Source organism: Centropristis striata, chromosome 17 (assembly GCF_030273125.1).
Source record: "Centropristis striata isolate RG_2023a ecotype Rhode Island chromosome 17, C.striata_1.0, whole genome shotgun sequence".
Taxonomy (NCBI): domain Eukaryota; kingdom Metazoa; phylum Chordata; class Actinopteri; order Perciformes; family Serranidae; genus Centropristis; species Centropristis striata.
In genome coordinates this window covers 17,479,831-17,500,954 of record NC_081533.1, presented here as the reverse complement: position 1 = coordinate 17,500,954, position 21,124 = coordinate 17,479,831, and the positions used below count along the sequence as shown (strand labels likewise).

At 34.8% G+C, this 21,124-nt stretch overlaps 1 protein-coding gene across 1 annotated transcript in view; it reads right to left on the bottom strand.

Annotated features, from left to right (window-relative positions):
• Positions 1 to 21,124, bottom strand: part of nhsl2 (NHS-like 2) — a 183,925-nt gene that overhangs the window by 17,055 nt on the left and 145,746 nt on the right. The window contains exon 11 of the mRNA XM_059354398.1: positions 10,377 to 10,626. Coding sequence (XP_059210381.1) covers positions 10,377 to 10,626 — 250 coding nt within the window. The remainder of the gene's footprint in view (positions 1 to 10,376; positions 10,627 to 21,124) is intronic.

Here is a 21,124-nt window from a genome sequence, read left to right as displayed (position 1 = left end):
TTGTATGTTTTTTTTACACATTCTAGCAGTATGTAATATCCTTCAATATTCTCTAGGGTTGAAAATGAGTGCCCTATTAAGGGTTAAAGTGGTGAATCTGGGAGAAAAAAGTAGCTTTTTTCCCACTTTTTTCTCGTAAATCTGCGACTTTTTTCGCACAGATTTGCCACTTTAAATCTCTTAAATCTGTGACTTTTTTTCTTGTAGATTTGCCACTTTAATCTAGCAAGTTTGCGACTTTTTTTCTCAAAATATTATCTGAAGTTACCAAATATAGTTCTTTGCCTGATAAAGGGTTAAACAACATCTGAATGGTTTAAAAACATTTTTTGTGAGTGTGTTTTTCTATATTTGGGTTTTAAAGGGTTAAAAAAACAAATCTCTTCAACTCGTCTATTCACCTAAGTCATTCATCCTGCTTCTATTTTTCCGGCAATCTGTCTATTTAGCTCACCAAGTGCCATTAAACGTCTGGTACCTCTCGGTGCATGAATAAATAAGAGTGTTTGGGCTGAAGCGTCCACCCCGCAGAGACTAAGCTATGACTCAGCCATTGAGCGGGGCTAAATACCACTTCCTGTCTCGCTGTCATGCATTCACCCACTTCCTCCTGGACTCTCTTTAATCCCCATTTCATCAAGGCAAAAGTGTCAATCTCTGCAGCCCACAAACAGGTAACATTCACATGTGCATTTTAGTCACGTCGCTTCTTTCAGAGCGCGTCCGTCCTCGTCGTCCACCGAGCTCCCATTCACAGGTTGGGAGTCTTTGTGTTACTCCTGCAGCCATAAATAATAGACACTATTTCAACTATCAGCCGCCTTCACCGGGGAGACAAGATGATGATTCATTTATCATAATGTCTCTTCAGTATGGCCTTGGCTCCACTGCTCCCCTGCCTGCTGTGAGCGTGGATGAGGAGAATCTATCCAGAAACACAGATGTTGCTGGTTTCATCCTCGATTTTAGAGCCAAAGATAATATTATTCACTTTAACAGGCCGTCCGTAATATCCCACCAAAATGACTACAGTTGTGTTTCGATGTCAAAAAATCTGCCTTTTTCCTCCCAAATGATATCTTATCTTCAGGTTCACTTAAGGCAGGGATGGGCAACTTAATTCTCAATTCTCAATTTTTCATTGACACATATAGGACCGCGCACTTAACTAGATATGATGAAACTGTAATTTTAAATATGTTAACAGTGCAGTAACTTAACATATTTCATGCTCAAATGCATGTATAACAGTATAAATAGGAATACAAAAGGTTTGAAGTAAATAAAAAGTAACCACTTACTGTGATTTCTTTTTTTTAATCAGTGCAAGAACAGCAGACCAACATTAATTGCAATTTGCAGTAATTTTGTGCATTTTTACACTGCACTTTTAAGATTGCATGTAGTTGTACTGAGGGCCACTTCAAGTGAGGGTGCGGGCCGTATGCGGCCCCCGGGCCTCCAGTTGCCCATCCCTGACTTATGGCAACCATTCACATGCAGTCATGGAAAAAATTATTTGACCACCCTTGTTTTCTTCTATGTTGATTGTAATGCCTGGTACAACTAAAGGTACATTTGTTTGGATAAATATAATGTTAACAACAAAAATAGCTCATAAGAATTGAATTTAAAAACTGATATCTCGACATTTTACACGTTTTTCTTGATAATGATTTTGGTTGTTATCAAGAAAATGTCTAGATATTAAAATGAACAAGAAATTGAAGAAAAAGGGTGTTCAGGTTGGTTGAAACATATCGCCAAAAATACACATTTACCATCCGCATCATAGGTTACATACGTTTCCATTACAAAAATGAAGTGAAACAAAGCTTAAAATTGTGATATTTCTGTCAAAATCACTTTATTCTACATGTGCCATTTAAAAAGTCTTAAAAAATAAACCATTTGGAATAACTAGATCCTGTTAAAAACATTAAATGTTGCTTCTCAGCAACACTGAAGTGGTCACGTGACAGATATTCACTGAAAATCAGACAGAACTGCAGGCTGGTTACACAGAGCTGAGAGGAGAGGGCAGGAGAGGTTTTACAAAGATGGAAATAGTTCATGATGTATAGCATGAGACCTAATTTATTTCCCTATATTCATGACACTTGGAAAACTCCATGTCTTCTCGTGCTTCATACTCCTTCCTTCCCCCAATTACACAGAAACAGAAATGCATGTGGCGATACAGTCTTTTTGTCTTCCTGCACTTATACACTGTGCACAGGATCAGGAACCAACAAATTAGATGCCTGTAATTTATGAAATACCAAAAATAATGGCACAAACTCTGTAGTCATTTCATTTTACTTAATATATTTGATAATATGTATTAAATATAAATATGTCCTTTATGTCCTTTGAGGCAGTTCTTTAAGTAACTTTAATATAAAAATGTTTGAGATAGAATCTACTTATTTTGACCACATTAAATATAATCTTTATGTGTATGTAATATTAAATCAAGAGAATTTTGAATGAATCCAACACAATAGAATTAGTCCATTTTTAATTGACAGGCACTTCCTGTTAAGTTGTTATTAACTCAACTTGTAACGTAGTTAGATTTAATTAATAATATTGCATGCAATCTGTTGCCCAAATTTTATTGAGTAGCTATTGTTTATCTTTTTTTTTTACATTTTTTCCCTTAAAATAGCTTATTAGGGCCATTATGAATTGACCTCTGAAGAACTAGACATGAACACACGTCTGCTCTGATTTCACATCCTCACGTGTTTCAGTCATTCATGAAAACTGCCGGAGCGAGAAGCGCAGAGAACGGAGAGAAAAGAGTGCGGGAGGAAGAGGAGGAGGGGGAAGTGGTGACAAAATGTTCTCTCATTATCCTTCATTCATTATTCTTTCATCCTGAATCCCTCCGTCTCCCCCGTCTCTCCTCAATCTGCATTTTATCCCTACTGCTGCTCCCTTCTTCTTCTTCTTTTTCTTCCTGGCGACAGTTTCACTCACTTTTTCTTTTCTCACTTTTTTTTTAAAGGGGGGCAGAGTGGTGAGTTACCATGGCAACAGCAAGCTGGCAGCAAAAGCTACCTGTTCGCTGGTTTATAGAGAAAGAGAGTGAAAGAGAGAGAGAGAGTTAATAAATAAGAATAAGAAATATTATATTGGTATCTGTCGCTGTCTATAGATTTTTAATAATAACATATATTTCCATGCTTTTATTTTTTATTTTTTTGGAATTAATTTTTTTTAATTGTTTTTTCCATTTAGTTTAAAACAAACAAACAAGCAGGTGTGGCAAGCATCAATTGGGCAATAATAGCAACAGCAACAATAAAGATAAAATGGTAGTGTAGCATAACATTCTAAAAAAAGCGACTAGCGACAAATCTAGTGACTTTTTCTGGTGTTATTGGAGTCTTTCGGAGACTTGTTCCTACTCTTCTTAGCGAGTAGCAGGCGCCGTCCCAAAGCACTCACAAGCGGCCCAGTCCTCCAAAGCAGCAGTCTCTCCCAAAGTCCTCAGAAAGTCCTCAGTGGAAACCCTCTTTTAGTCGTGTTTATAAGAACTACAGTAACCAGGTGTTGCAGGAAGTTACTGACCCATTTTTAAAGATCTCAGCTGGAGTCATCAGGCTTCAGGCTGAGATCTACTGACAGGTTGGGGAAGTTGGAAAGAGTTGACAGACAGACAGATGGTTTTGGACTTGATAAAAAAAAACTGAATAAAAGTCTTCTCCTTAAAGTACTCCTCTCTCTCTCTCTCTCTCTATAACTCTCTATCTCTCTCTCCCTTCGTCTCTCTCTGCTTCTCCCTCTCTGTTTCTATCTCAGAAGGAAGTGAATACCCACCAAGTACACCGCCACAGGCATGCATCATTATACCTGACCTTCTACTCCACCACACAGTGGGTGAGGCCGAGATAGAGAGAGAGAGAGAGAGAGAGAGAGAGAGAGAGAGAGAGAGAGAGACGGAGACATGTAATCGTAGATGCATATGAGGGAGAAGGAGGGGAGAGGCCCTCGGTGACGAAGCGGTTGCTATGCCAAAAACCAGGAGGACACATTCACACATGCAAGCAGAGTAAACAAGGAGGAGGCTCGGTGGAGTGTCAGAACGATGCTGCTGAGGATGACCACAGCATACTAACAGCTCTGACAGCACACACACACACACACACACACACACACACACACACACACACACACACACACACACATACATAAAACAAAGCAAAGCTGACTGCCAGAGACGGGCGAGGGCGATATCGAATGTGATCAAGAGAAGAAAATGTTCTTGATGTCAAATCTTGTTCCTGCTGCATTTTCACCCTTAAAGCTTAAACTTGTGTCAGGTGTGTGCATGTGTGTGTTTGTGCATGTGTGTGTGTGTGTGTGTGTGTGTGTGTGTGTGTGTGTGTGTTCCTGTATTTCCTACATAGTGAGGACCAAGACACGAATTTAACCAACAGAGTGAGGACATTTTTGCAAAGTGAGGACATTTCGGCCGGTCCTCACTTCTTTAAAGGGTTTTTGGAGATTTCAGACTTTGTTTTAAGGGTTAAAGGTTACATGATAATGATAATTAACTGAAACTGTATTGTGTGGTTACAAAACTAACTGAAATTATATTGAAAATGTCCTTTGTTTTCGTCTTTGTCAACTTTTTTCATACATAATGAAGATGGATAAGACAAAGGAAATAAAGGCAAAATTTACTGTGACCTCTTTTAATCTCCCACCCAACAAATACCCCATTACAAAACACTAAAACTAATAAAAACTAAACTAAAACTATCATTACCATTACACTATCAACTACCATTTCAAAAAAATAAATACTAAACTATAACTAAAAAACTCACTCTAAAAACTCAATAAAACTAACTGAATTTGAAAACCAAAAATCACAACAAAAGTAAAACTAAAACTAATGAAAAATCCCAAACTATTATGACCTTGCGAGGGAATTCACTTTTCCAATGATGGTCCTCACAAAGATAGAAGTACAAGAATGTGTGTGTGTGTGTGTGTGTGTGTGTGTGTTCATGTCTACATCTCCCAGTGTGACCTGTGAGTTATAACTTCTGACATGAATACACCAACTGTTCAAGTCACAAAGCAACAAAATGTTGAAGCTTTCCTGCTACTTTGATGCTCCTCATCCTTTATTAAGACTTTTATTCATGATTAAAGTGGATGAAATGAAGAAAATTCACGCAAGACATTACAAAATCCTTCTACACATCTTTGATCAAAGATTTTTTCCTATTTTTTCATCTGTTGAGGAAGAATTTCTTTCCTTCTCTTGCAGTTAAAAAAAGGAAAAAGCAGTGTTAGAAAAGGATTGGTATGATAGGAGAGTTTCGATTATTGCAAAGTAGCACCTGGGGACTAAGCTAATGCATTTATGCTATCTGATTATATTAAGGAAAGTAGCTGATAAGGTCATTTACACAAAGTGCAGCAGGAGAAGAAGCTTCCATTACGACATTAGAGGCAGTGAGAAAAAGAGCACAGTGGTGGAAACATTAACTGGGTTTAACTGAAGAATAAATGTTTTTTGGTTAAGTTAACATGTTACACAAACCTGATTCATTAAAAATAAAAAAATAACCTTAACAAAGGTAATTTCTTTCTAAATCTTCACCTTTCTTGACTAAACGTAACCCTCTGAACCACCAAAACTATGCCATTTATTGTGGAAAGAAACTGTTTCTAACCAAGACGAAGCTTAAAATTGTAATATTTCTGGTAAAATCACTTTATTCTACATGTCTCATTTTAAATATCGCCAAAAATAAACTGTTTGTAATAACTAGATCCTGTTAAAAACATTAAATTCTGCTCCTCAGAGACACTGTGAAGCCATGATTGATTCTGCTGAGACCAACGGTCACATGACAAATATTCACAGAAAATCTGTTTACACAGAGCTGAGAGGAGAGGACGGGAGAGGTTGTAAAAATGTCAATAGTTCAATATGTCTAGCACGAAGAGACCCAACTTTTTTTTTTTCCAATATTCATGACACTTATGGGCACTTGGAAAAATGTTGTATATATAAATTATGTTTTATTCCAATTAAATAAATATTAATCAAATAAATTGGGCTTGCATTTTTTTGTTTTTGTATGATTAATGTAACTTTAACAGTGTTATTCTGCACAGAAAAGTGCATGCATTAAATAATTACATGCATAATAACCTTACCAGCTCAAATGTGTTTTTTTTCCCTCCTTTAGGAATGATTTTGTGTTCATTTTTATTTTCCTCCTTTTGCCCATTTCTAGGTTTATCGTAGTGTTTTGTAGATTCCATTATTTTAGGTTTGGTCACTCCCTTTTGGAGCGCCTTTTGTTTGTTTAAGTTTTTATTTGTTAGTTTTCCCCTGTTAAAATTAGATTGTGTTCCCTGTATCTCAGATTAGGATTTATTATACTGTATATTCATATTTATTCTGCACTGGAATACTACTACTTTAGACACTTTTTTAAAATTATATTTTATTGCTTGAAGTATGCCTAGGTTGTTCTTTTTATTTAATTGTGTTGTTATTCTGTGTGTAATGCTGCTGCTGCACTGTAATTTCCCAGTTTGGGATATATAAAATTCATCTATCTATCTATCTATCTATCTATCTATCTATCTATCTATCTATCTATCTATCTATCTATCTATCTATCTATCTATCTATCTATCTATCTATCTATCTATCTATCTATCTATCTATCTATCGATCTATCCATCCATCCATCCATCCATCCATCCATCCATCTATCTATCAATATGCAGCTCAGCACTGTGGTACAAGTTGTTCCTGTTGTATAAAAATGCATTAATTAATTAAACCTGTAAAAGTGTAAAAGGGCTGAAAACATTATGTTATGAATATATTAAGGTCATTACCATGCCCAATTATATCTCATACATTTAAGTTTTGGTTGTTGCCATTCATTACACCAATTTGGTGCTTAATTTTTACCAATTCCACTCAAGAATGGATAAAAAAAAATGTCAAAAACTCCTCCTTAATATCACATCAAGACTTTTTTTTAAAAGTAATTTAGTTTTTTTCTGTCATTTTGTGTCTTTTTCTGTCATTTTGTGTCTTTTTTGGGGTCATTTTGTGTCTTTTTTAAGTAATTTAGTGTTTTTTCATTCATTTTGTGTCTTTTTTCTGTCTATCTATCTATCTATCTATCTATCATCTATCCATCCATCTATCTATCCATCCATCCATTATATAGATTATGAAAGGATTTCCAATATTTTGTGTCCATTAATTTCTACTCCAAAATTTCACTGTATTCATGTCAGCATATTTTAAAAAAGTGTTTTAATTGTGAATCTATCTATCTATCTATCTATCTATCTATCTATCTATCTATCTATCTATCTATCTATCTATCTATCCTCCTTTGTAGCGACTTTTCTTTATGATCATTTTTAGCTCAACTTCAGGAGTTTTGTAACCTCATTGGTTTCATTCTGCAACGATTACCCTTGCTGCCTCTTTGAATAAAGAGATTTTTGTTTGTACACTTCTGCATCTGAGTCCTGAATTGAGCCTGGCCTGACAGTGATAAAACCTGATGCATTCATCAATTTTTTGTGAATATCCAGGGTCAGGAAAACTGTCCTCCAAAATACTCCTCTAATCCTTTCACAAAAAAAACAACTTTAGATATATTAGTTAAAAAGCAAATGCAGGCTAACAGAAGGTTGTTTCAAAATCAAAGTTGCTGTTTTTTTTACTACTTTGTAGCAGCGATTAAAGAAATTCTGTCAAAATAAACTGACCTTGAAACTCACATTTGTTTTGCGTTTCCCTTCAGTCTAATTTCCCAAATGACTCTCACTGTTACAACTGTGACAGGACGAGCCGACTCCCCCGAGAACGACACACAACGTGTGAATCACATTTCTGCTCTGAGGCGTTTAGAGTGTTGAACAAAGTCAGGAGTGTTTTGACGGCAAAGACATGAAAACAAGATTCAGTATCACCACGTACACTTCAAATCATCCCACGCATCTAACAGCTGACTCATTTGCATCATAATCTCATTTTGGGGGTTAATCTACTTAATTTTATATTATTTGTCGGAGAATTTTCATATTGAGGTCGTAAATTCTAATAAAGGCAAGAAATGCTTGAAGGCATCCAGCAAAACCAACAACAGCCTCACCTTCCCCCCTGTCAGCGCTATAATTAACCTCCATTCAGCCGCTTTCACTTTCACTCACTGATCATGTGACCTTTTGAAAAAGGCGACAGGTAATAATTATTTTAATCACCAATTGTTCTAGATTCTGCGCATGCGTGATTCATTTGCAGACTGGTGCAAACTGAACACTGAGGGGTTAACACCTCCTGCTCTGACTGCAACTGTGAGAGACTGCTGCGGGAGGACTGGGCCGCTTGTGAGTGCTTTGGGACGGCGCCTGCTACTCGTTAAGAAGAGTAGAAACGAGTTTCCAAAAGTGGAAATAACACCAGAAAAAGTCGCTAGATTTGTCGCTAGTCGCTTTTTTGAAAAAGAGTCGCTAGAGGGGTCTGAATAGTCGCTAAATATAGAGACAAAGTCGTTAAGTTAGCAGCACTCGGTCTGTTGTCACATTTGAAATCTGTTGGTTAGTCGCCATAAAAGTACCTGTATGGGAACAGAGGCCGAGGGGAACTAACTAGTGGGCGGAGCTAACAAACTCAGCCACTCTCCAAAAAGTCCTCAGAAAGTACTCAGTGGAAACACTCCTTTAGTCGTGTTTATAAGAACTACAGTAACCAGGTGTTGCAGGAAGTTACTGACCCATTTCTAAAGATCTCAGCTGGAGTCATCAGGCTTCAGGCTGAGATCCACAGACAGGTGGAAAGAGTTGATGGAAAAAAATACAGAATAAAAGTCTGCCCTTAAAGTACTCTCTCTCTCTCTCTCTCTCTCTCTCTCTCTCTCAGCAGATTCTCACACTTAAGAAGCTGGAACCAGAGCATTTGAGACATTTTTGCATTAAACCGACTCAAAGACTCCAATCTACGTCCAAATATTTCTGTCAATCAATTAACCAACTCGTCACTTGAGCACTTCATTCAATATCATCAACAAGAGAGCTTCAGCACAGAAGCATCTTGTGCTTTGATCGGTTAATCAGCACCACTTCACAGACATGGTGCCAGTCCTCTGTGTTTACATGAGCACATTTAAATACAGCAGACTCCTTATAGCACTCTGATGGCTCCGGATCATTCGGTCCAGGCGCTGAAACATTCATGAATTCCTTGAGATACTGTAGCTGTGCCAGTCAACAAACTTCTAAAGCAAGAACGATGAAATATTATGCCGTCTATACTCATTTTACCCAGAGTTTTTCATGCCACGCTACCTCCATATAACTTTGTTTTCATGACAAACATCAGAGTCTCCCAGAGGTTTAGATGAATCTGTTGCATATCATCACCTTGATCTTTAAAATACAAAAATTAAACCTTCAGAATCATCTTTATATAAGCAACTTCTGAACGTGCTTATCATCACAAAGGTTATGTATTTCTTTTTAAGTTTGCATGTACTTTTTATTAAATCAAAACATTTGGGAAGAGAATACATTTTTAGCTTAAATACACAGTATTTGCAGTAATTACAAGATGAAAAGTGTCCAAAATAATAATAAAATAATAAATAAAATAAAGTATCCAATGACTGCAAATGGCAATGCCATTTCAGTAAAATAAGTTATAAAATAAATAAATAATAATAATTATTATAAATATTATATATAAAATAAATGATCAGTAGCACGAAAATATAATAAAATAATATAAATAATATTTAAATAAATAAACACACAAACCTATGAAATAAATGAAAATAAAGAAATAACAATATAATTTTAAATATTATACATAAAATAAATAATAATAAAATTAAATGAATCTTGAAATAAATAAATAAGGCAATAAATATATGTAAGTATATTTTATACTATATGATTCAGCATCAGTGAGATAACCACACAGCATTGATTATTTAAAAAAATAAAATAAAATAAAAGAGAAATAAATGTGATTATCAAATATAAGTCCTTCCTTTGAGGAACATCCTTTTAAAAACATATTTTTAATTGTTTTAAACTACATTTACTATATTTATATACATATACCTATTTATGCAGGGTTTTTTCAAATGTAATTTTTTATTTTAATGTATTTATATAGACTTAAATGTCATCCCGTACATGGTAGCCCTTTGGACCGTTGCAATGAAATACTATACTATATTATTGGTGTGATAAGTACGTCTGGAATGCCCTGCTTAGCCTGCTGCCCCCGCGACCCGGCCCCGGATGGATGAAGTACACACAGGTTTAGTTCTGCCGTCTCTGTAAAGACTTTTTTGTCCTACCTGTGATGTCGAGCGGTATGAAGTGACCCGGTGTGCGTCTCCCGAGCTGCCAGCGTGGTTTGTCTGCCACAGGCGGTCCGGTGGTGGCGGAGGTGGCCGTACTGCTGCTGCTGTTGTTACTGCTCCAACCCAGCTGGGGACGATCTGAGCCGCAGGGCGACGGGGACGGGGAGGGAGACGGGTCGGTCACGGACCTCAGTCCGAACACTGAGGAGGTGGTTTCATCGTCGTACAGCTGTTTGGACGCCGGCTACAGGAAGGAGAAGAAGAAGAAGAAAGGGAGTGTGAGCTGTTGTGAGCAGTTCATTTCAGACAGGCTTAAACCTGCATTAATTGATTCTTTTTGGCTCCCGGGGGGCAACAAGCTGCAAACACAACACTGACATAATCACCTTATAACAGGAAATGGTGATTGTGTTAACAAACTATTTGCACATCCAGCAGATACAGAAAAACATAAGCATTTATTTGGATTGGATTGATTCTGGTAAACAAGGAAACTGGAAGTGCAATTTTACCTCTGCAGAGGAGGTTTCTGGCTCTGTTTGTTTATTTGTTTGTATTTTTTTTCAGCATGATTATAGGAAAAATCTACCAGCTAAGGAAGAACCCATTAGATGTTAGTATGGGAAAGACACAACGATTATTGCTACATTGGGCATTTGTGGTGCATTCATGTGGTGTCGGAATAGTTGGAAAACTTAGTCCTAAGATCCCACTGGAAAAGTTCACAATAACAGCCTCTTAAGTCAAACAACTCAGAAAAGATAAACATGTCATGGCCCATCTGATCTGTTGTTTTGCACCATTGGCATCGTTCTGGGAGTGCCATTGTAGTTCACTCGCTTTTGCTCTGTTTTGGTCTCCACCAACTCCTGAAGTTAATCTGTGACTCTTCAACTGCTAGATGGCTAACTCTGAGATGCTAAAATGTCTCTGCAGCATCCATGCACTGCAAAAAAGGTGTGTCTGAAAACAAGATAAAAACACTAAATCTGAGGGATAAATTAAAGCTGCAAGCAGCGATTAATTATTTTTTTCTTACCAAGATAAAAAAAACTTTAGATTTAGAAGTGTTAGATAATTTATCTTGTTTTAAGAGTTGATTTCTTATTTTAAGTGTTCAACATGCTTATATCTAGATTTAATAATCTTAATTTAAGAAATCTTGTCAAGTGAAATTATCTGTCCATGCAGCAAGATCATTTGCCTAGGATTTAGTGTTTTTATCTTGTTTTTAGACACACCTTTTTTGCACTGTGTTGTTTACACATTGCAAATGAAAGCTCCTGAACACACCAGAGCTGGAAGGACAGCTTCCAAACTCTGGAAATTGGACCATCTGAAAAGCACATGAATGCACCATTGGCATCATTCTCATTTTCCCATTGTAGTTCACTCTCTTTTTGCTCTGTTTTGGTCTCCACCAACTCCTGAAGGTAATCTGTGACTCTTTAACTGCTAGATGGCTAACTCTGAGAGAAGCTAAAATGTTGTAGAGGTCGAGGGTTTGTCATTACTAGTGCGTCTTTTTAGGATTAACATGTTGTTTAAACGCTCTCAGCAATAGAATACAAATCTTTGCAGCATCCATGTTGTTTACACATTGCGAATTAAAGCTCCTGAACACACCAGAGCTGGAAGGACAGATTCAAAACATGAAAATTGGACCATCTGAAGAGCACATGAATGCACCATTGGCATCATTCTCAGAGTCCCATTGTAGTTCACTCTCTCTTACTCTATTTTGGTCTCCACCAACTCCTGAAGGAAACCTGTGGCTTTTTAGCAGTTATATACTACTTTATTGCTAATTTTGAAAGATGCTCAAATGTTTTAGCTTTTTTTTCAGATATTTTTATTTATTTATATAATAATGTTTTAGACATGACACAATACCGAAAAGGTATTGGCCAACTCTGAGAGATGCATGTTTAAACAAAATTAGCGATAAAATACAACACATCTTGGTAGTGTCCATGTTGTTTCCACATTACGAATTAAAGCTCCTGAACACACCAGAGCTGGAAGGACAGCTTCAAAACACGTAATTTCAACCATCTGAAGAGCACATGAATGCACCATTGGCATCATTCTCAGAGTCCCATTGTAGTTCATTCTCTTTGCTCTGTTTTGGTCTCCACCAACTCCTGAAGGAAACCTGTGGCTTTTTAGCAGCTAGATACTACTTTATTGCAAATTTTCAAAGATGCTAACATATTTGAGTTTTTTTTTAGATATTTTTTATTTATTTATATAAGAATATTTTAGACATGACACAATACCGAAAAGGTAAAAAAAACAAAACAAAAAATGCACAAAATGAAAAAAAAATACCCGGAACATTGAAATGAAATGTCTCAAAATGAGTAGGATAAAGTTTAACTTATTATAATTCCCTATTTGCTTCAAACATCATGCTGATATTATAAAACTATCGACAATTTTTCAACATTATATGTATTAGTTTTGTAACATAAAATGCAAATAATGGGCTGAATAATGCAAAAATGTACAAGAATAATCCCATTACACACACACACACACAGACACACACCCTCTCCTTGCAGTCCGACCACTAATTTCTCCAGAGTATGTACCTTTTTTAAAGAAAAGAGAATTAAAAAATCACAGTACAGAATGTTAAAAAAAGAACAGAACACAGTAGCTGCAGAGAGGGAATAGATAACAGCCCTCGTGTATCAATTTAGCTGAAAGAGAAGGATAAAAAGAAAACAGCAACAACTATAAATCAAGCATGTCCGACTCACACATGACAGTTGGATTCCATCCGTATGAGAAAATAAAAGGAGAACAGAAACGTTACTAAACCACATGAAGTCCTTTTAAACGCTCGAGACGTTTCCCTGATGTTTAAACATTAATCTGGTAAACATGATGCTGAAACATGAGTCCATCTGGCAGATGAAGGTGGTTGTTCATCTTTTCATGTGTACAAACTGTTTAGTTTATGATCAAATAACAATGCAACCATGCAAGCAAGACGCAACAAGGAAATCCTTATCGTTGAGCCCTGTGTGTCGGCTGGGATATGCATTATTTTAATACAAACCCTGATTCAAACAAAATTGGGACAATGTCTACAATGTAAATAAAACATATTGTGATTTTTGCTATTCCTTTGTGGCATTATTCAAATAAAAACTGCACTGTAAATAATATATATAAAATATACTTTATATATAATAGTCTCTGCACAGTTTTCACACTGTAAAAATGAAAAGAAAAATAAATACTGTCAAATAATAGTAAACAACTGTAAGTGATTTTACAGATCATATTTTGAAAAATGCGGAAAACACAGTTAATATCTTTGTTTCTGTAACATCTGTAATATATATATATATATATATATATATATACATATAGACATATTATTTCTATTTTTTTTTATAAATTTATTTATTTTTATTTCATGACAAATATTAACCATAAAATAAAAGTTGAAATCTGTAAATTAATATAACGGGACACTGACTGTTTTTTATTTATTTATCTATTTATTTATTTTTTACAGTTGTATTCAATTGCTTCATGGAAAAATACAAAAAATACACATCATATTGGTAAATGTAAAAATGAAGACAACTTTCTGATTTCTTTCAGTAAAATTTGTTAAAAAACGGTAAAAGTTCTGGAGGCGAAAGTTGTCAAATACTTACGTCATAAAAAAATACAACTTAAAACACAGATATCAACTGTGTTTTAAGTTGTAAAAAGTTGTTTTAAAAATGCTATAACTGCATTTTTCAAAATATGATCTGTAAAATAACTTGTTTACTGTTATTTGACAGTATAATTTGACAGTTATTATCTCTCAGCGATATCTCTGATTCAATTATCTCCTAACATACTTAAAACATCTTTGAAAGTTGCTGTTTCCATTTTATGCCTGGGCTATTTAGAAAATTGGATAATAAGGTTTTTTTCTTCTTCTTTTAATTGGTGTTTTTGGCAAAAGCACAAAAACACAAAATAAACTCTAAATTTAATGAAAGCATGAATTGATGGAGCTGAAGAGGCTGGCGGAGGTCATCTACTCATCCGCCTAAACAAAATGTTTTGTCCTCTTTAAGCTGCTTCAATTCCACAGGGAGGAAGGAACGGCGATAAGAGGAAGGAGAGGAGGGAGACAAACAGACCAAGAGAATAAATAAGCATTTAAATAAATAAACAGAGAGGAGAGAATAATGATGAAATACAGAAATAGAGGAAATATGTGTTTGGATCTGATTAGCCAGCAGGGACAGGGGGCTTAACAGGAGTTATCGCAAAAATATAATGTTGGAATGAAAATGAGCTGTATGGGTAGAGTAATAGGGACAAAGAGAATATATAACCACTTAAGGGTCTCAAACTCGCGGCCCACAGGCCAATTGTGGCCCTCGTGACGATATTTTGTGGCCCCCACCTTGATATGAAAGTTTAATGTGAGTTTTATATGAATGGCACTTTACCGTATTGTGTGTGGAAGGTCCCTTTAATTACTTTTTTGGTAATTTTGTGTCTTTTTTAGAAATTTTGTGTATTTTTTAGTAATTTTGTGTATTTTTTGGTAATTTTGTGTCTTTTTAAAAATAATAATTTTGTGTCTTTTTAAAAAAAAAAATGTTTTGTGTGTTTTTTGGTAATTCTGTATCTTTTTTTGGTTATTTGTGTCTATTTAAAATAATTGTGTGTCTTTTTTTTAAATTTTGAGTATTTGTTTGGTAATTTTGTATCATTTTTGGGTCATCTTGTGTCTTTTTTAGGTAATTTAGTTTTTTTCTGTCATTTTTGGTTATTTTGTGTCTTTTTTGGTAAGTCTGTGTCTTTTTTGGTAATTTTGTGTCTTTTTTAAGTAATTAATTTTTTTCTGTCATTTTTGTCTTTCTCTGTCATTTTGTGTCTTTTTTAAATAATTGTGTCTTTTTAGTAATTTTGTGTATTTTGGGGGGTAATTTTGTGACTTTTTAAAGTAATTTAGTTTTTTTCTGTCATTTTTTGTGATTTTGTGTCTTTTTTGGTCATTTTATGGTCATTTATACCCTGATTTATACAACATTTTGTCCCTAAAAAGATGACGAAAGTTAATTTGATTGGGTTTTTGACGTTATTTTCTGATTTATTCAGATTCAGATTCACCTTTATTGTCATTGCACAGAGTAACAAGTACTAGGACAATGAAAATTAGCCATCAACCTGTCCAAACATATACATAAACATACATACGATATGACAAAGGGGTGGACAGATTTATGAAATGATAAAAGGAGATACCCCAATTTCCTTCAGTAAAAAACTTTGAATCTAATATATCAACAAAATAAAATAATAACTTTGACACTTCTGTATCCAATTGTCAGATTTCCTGGAAATATTAGCAAATGAGCGCATATTTAATGAGTTAAAATGTTTAGTTTAATGAAGTCCAGATAAAAAAGTCATGGTTTCCCCACACTCATATACAATAAATATTTAATAAACTTTATGAAAATAAATACACATTTGTTTAAAAATGTATAATTTAACAGAATATAATCAAACATACTATTTTTTTTAACAATGTATTAAGAACAAAATCTGAATGAAAATTAATGAGAAAAAAATGGTTAAATGTTACATTAATGATACAATTGTTTGCATTAAAATATGTGTATATTTTAATAAAATACATTTTGGTGATACCAGCTACCTTTGAGCATATTTAAGTGCTTGAGAAAAAAAAAAAAAAAAAAAAACTTTAGAAAAAAAAAAAGAAAATACCTTTAATTAAAAAAAAAAAAGATTATAAATTCATATTAAACAGTGACTTTAGATTGCATATGTTATAAAGGGTCAAAGAAAATATGTATTTAATGCTCTTTAATGCTCTTTTTACTATGAGCTGCACCATGTTCATGAGAATCACTCAGAGAAAGTGGAGAGAAAAGGCAGAAATACAGGAAATATGTGTTTAGATGTGTTTCGCCGGCAGGGACGGGGCTGACAGGTAGCAGAGACATTGTTGGTTCAGTCCCTCGTGTCTGCAGGAAGATGTAATCCCAGCTGGGAGCTAACTGTCATCTGCCTGCTATTAAACCTAAAGGTATCAACCATCACTGCCAAACAGCCCCGAAGCAAGGCACTGAAACCCCAAACTGCTGCGGGGCTGCTGCAATGCAGGAAACACTCCGGTCTATCCTCTGAGTGTGTTGAAACCACGTCTGTGTGTGTGTGTGTGTGTGTGTGTACTGTACAAGTTAAAAATCCCAAGTTATCTCGTGGGAATCTGCCAAAAACTAATTGAAATGAGCTCAAACAGAGAGAGAGGCATTAAGTTAACAGGGCTGTTTCACAGCTTTGCCCAAGGAACGGAGCGTCGATGTGCAGGAAATGTGCAGCCATCTTGCAGTAAAATCACTGCGGGAGTCCATCAAGCTGCCATAATGACACAGTTCAGGGAAATAGCCTGATAACTATTAGCAGAGAAGGAATACAGTAAGACTCAGTGCCGAGAGTCAGTTTGATCCTTTGGAGATAGAATCTCAAACTCCTCAGGGTGAATTTACAGCAATTAACTGCAGCTTCACCTGCAAAATACTGCTTTTACCCTACAGTTTCTTACTGTGAAAATACAGTTTATTACCTGTATTCTATAGTGTGTTCTTGTTAATTTACAATTCATTAGTGTTCACAGTTTTGTCAGTAAATTAGTGCAATCCCAGTTTTCTGGATGAGCGCATATTTAATGAGTTAACACCTAATTTGCATATCTAAACATAACATTTCAGAAAACTTGTAATGCAAAAAAAATATTGTCTTAATGTAAATAACAAACTGGGGAAGTTTCATGGTGATATCTACAATTTTAAAAAATTACCCTATTTACTTGTAGTGTGGAGTGTAGAAAATAATGCCAAGTCAATATATAGCAAATGAGCACGTATTTAATGAATTTTATTTTTTTCAATTTAATGAAAAGGAGATATCCCAATTTCCTTCAGTAAAAAACTTTGAATCTAATATATCAACAAAATAAAATAATAACTAAACTAAGACATTTTCTGTATCCAACTGTCAGATTTCCTGGAAATATTAGCAAATGAGCGCATATTTAATGAGTTAACACCTCATCTGCGTATCTAAACATAAAATTTAAAAAAACTTGCAACTGAAGAAAGTATTGTCTTAATGTAAATAACAAACTGGGGAAGTTTCATGGTGATATCTATAAGTTTAAAAAATTACCCTATTCACTTCTTGTTCATTTACAATACATTAATGTTCACAGTTGTCAGTAAATTAGTGCAGTTAGTACAGTTTTTGTTTTGTTTTTACAGTTGCTTACTGTATTTTAGAAATACAGTATATTACCAGTTATACATTTGTAGTATAGTACATTATTTTTGTATATAACACAATACTGTTCACAGTTTTGTCAGTAAATGACTGTATATATACAGTACACTGTAGAACTTTTCAGTGTAAATTATGCAGAGTTTAATTTAAGAGCTGATATCTAGCCATTTCCCATGGTTTTCTTGATAATGATTTTGGTTATAATCAAGAAAACCATGGGAAATGTCTAGATATCAGTTCTTAAATTAAACTATTATGAGCTGTTTTTGTTGTTATCATTATATTTGTCCAAACAAATATACATTTAGTTGCACCAGGCATTAAAATGAACAATAAACTGAAGAAAACAATGGTAAAACTAATCATTTTTCCATGACTGTTTGTGTTGCAGGATTCCTCCGAAAACTCCTTTAAAGTTTGTGGATTTATGACGTGATATTCATCAGTTAAAACAAGACATAATCTTTTTATTAGGACATGTCCGTCTGAACGGACTAAAAGTCTGCTTTGGAGGACGTACTTTTATTTTGCAGCTATTTGGACGCAGCAAATCACAAAGCAAATCAAGTGATGCAAATCTAATGTTGCTCGGAACATCAATTTTTCAATGTTTTAGAAAGCGGTGTCCTTGTTACAAAGTGAATCATTGCATCTCGTTTTGTTCTGTTTGTTGCTGAGGACGATGAGAAGGAGAACATTCTTTTCAGTGAGGCACGTCTTCATGACATGGAAGTTTGTTAGCGGCCGATGGAAAAGGGACAGGAAATAACATTTTGAGTGATTTTTTGTGGTGCAAAATGGACAAATTAAAGCATTGCTATTGGTTCCCTATACTCTTCCCTCTTTTTAAAGGTATTGCATCACTCAAAAAGATGCATTGTAGAAATTTGACAGGCCAAAAATGGGGCAACACCGTACCATAGAGTAGTGATTCCCAACAGGGGGGGCCTGACCCCCCCAGGGGGGCGGTAAAGATCCATGGGGGGTCGCGAAGCCCTCTTGATTTTAAGGGATGTAATAAATCTAATGTGTTGAATATAGATGAGTCAGCATTTAATTCATTAGTGGGACAAAAACAACTAAATAAGGGCTACATTAGACGTTTATTCATTTATTTAAATAGAAAAATAACTATAGAAAAGTTTTAAAATAAAGGATATATCGCGAGAATAAGGACATGTGTGACATCCCTCCTGCAGTATACACAGGTAACCTCACCTAGCGGTAACCTCATCTAGAGGTAACCTCATCTAGAGGTAACCTCCGCTAGAGGTAACCTCACCTAGCGGTGACCTCACCTAGCGGTAACCTCACCTAGTGGTAACCTCACCTAGCGGTAACCTCAGCTAGCGGTAACATCATTAATATCAATATTAATATTATTATTATTATTATTATAGTTAAATGTTCACAACCATACTTCAATGTTTAGTGACAATAAATATTTTTTAATTGTACTTTGTTTAATTTAACAGTCAGTTGCTGATGTTGATACAACTATGAGGCGCTATATATATACTGTATATATATATATATATATATATATATATGTATTATTATTATTATTATTATTATTATTATTATAGGGCGACCGTGTATGTTACATATATACAGCATGACACTGTATGACGTCGGAACAGTAGAATACTGTTCAGATTTTACAGTAAATTTAAATCTAAAGGTCCTTTTAAAGGAGTAAAAGCTCCACTTCTCCACTTGTTATAGTCTGGAAACGATCCGACTTTTTGCAGCAAACACACACACACACACACACACACACACACACACACACACACACACACACACACACACACACACACACACACACACACAGAAACCAAACCCTGTCCAGCTCACTTATCTTTTTCACTTTTCTTTCCTACCTGAGCAGCAGGAGAGCAGCCACTAAACTCACTCTAACCCACTCAGTCCCACTCTCTCTGACCTTTCCGCCCTTATTCGCGCTCTCCTCCACTCTTTATTTCTGCACTGAAGTTTCTTTCTAAACTTATCCAAAACTTTATAGTTATTTTCTTAGCTTATTGAACCAGACGTCAGACATTTACTGCAGGTTAACCACCTTATTTTAAAGTGTTTAGTCCTGGTAGTTGGACTTCTTTCTTTCTATTTCAGAACCCTGGAAACAGATTCACAAGCTGTTGCTGATAAAGTAGCCATGCATGGAGCCTCCAGTGTTAAATATATATGTAATTTTAACCCTCCTCTTATGTTGCAGGTCAAATTGACCCATTTTCAAGTTTAAAATTAAAAAAAAAAAAAAAAAAAAAGGTAAAAGTATTTTTTCATTAAAAAAAATAAAATTAAATGTAAAATAAAATAAAATAAAATAAATAAATAAATGTCATGTAAAACCATTGTATTCTATATGTAGGCCTTTCCAATGAACACAAAAATAAGATTGAATTATTCTCATTGAATTATGATCTGTGAGAGGGAAAGAACACCATATGCACTAAATATTAAATGAAATAGGTAGTGATGGAGTTAATAATGAAATATAAACAATGTTTATTGGGATTTTTTTGTTTCTGACCAGGTTATTGCTGTTCCTGAAAAAATGACACACTTATAATGACATAAATCATAAAAAAAAATGACGAAATGCAAGTTGAATTTCTCTAATATTCTCTTAACTGAAATAATGAATACAACACTTTTCCAACTGCCCATAAGTGTAATGAATATAGAAAAAAAAGGGCTCTCCATGTGCTATACATCTTGAACTATTTACATTTTCCTGTCCTCTCCTCTCAGCTCTGTCTAAAGAGATTTTCAGTGAATATTTGTCACGTGACAGTTCCTCTCAGCAGAATCAATCATGGCTTCACAGTGATTCTGAGGAGCAGAATTTAATGTTTTTAACAGGATCTAGTTATTACAAACGCTTTATTTTTCAGCGACATTTTAAATGAGGCATGTAGAATATATCGATTTTGACCGAAATATCACAATTTTGAACTTTGTTTTGGTTTATTGCTTACTAAACAGAACCTAACAACCTTTGAACTGTCCAAGGACTGTCAGAAAGTTTAAATTTGAATGAAAATGCCTGTTTTTACAGTTCTTTCTACGATAAATGGTGTATGGTTGGCGATTTTTTAAAGAAAACTTGTGTTTTTAGGGACTTAATTTTAAGAAAATGTTTAATTTTTATGTATTATTATTCATAATTATTCTCAACCAATTCTATTAATAATAAATAGTTCCTAAAAAACGAACATAACAGGAGGGTTAAAAGGAATTCTGGCTTCCTCTTTCACTAAAACACTGTTAATATCTTAGTATGTCTTATTAAGTAGCTGTGTAGTGACTACATCATTTCTATCAGTCATGTTTATTGGCTACTGCAGTTTCAGGCTTTCATCAGCAGCACAATGCAGTAACAT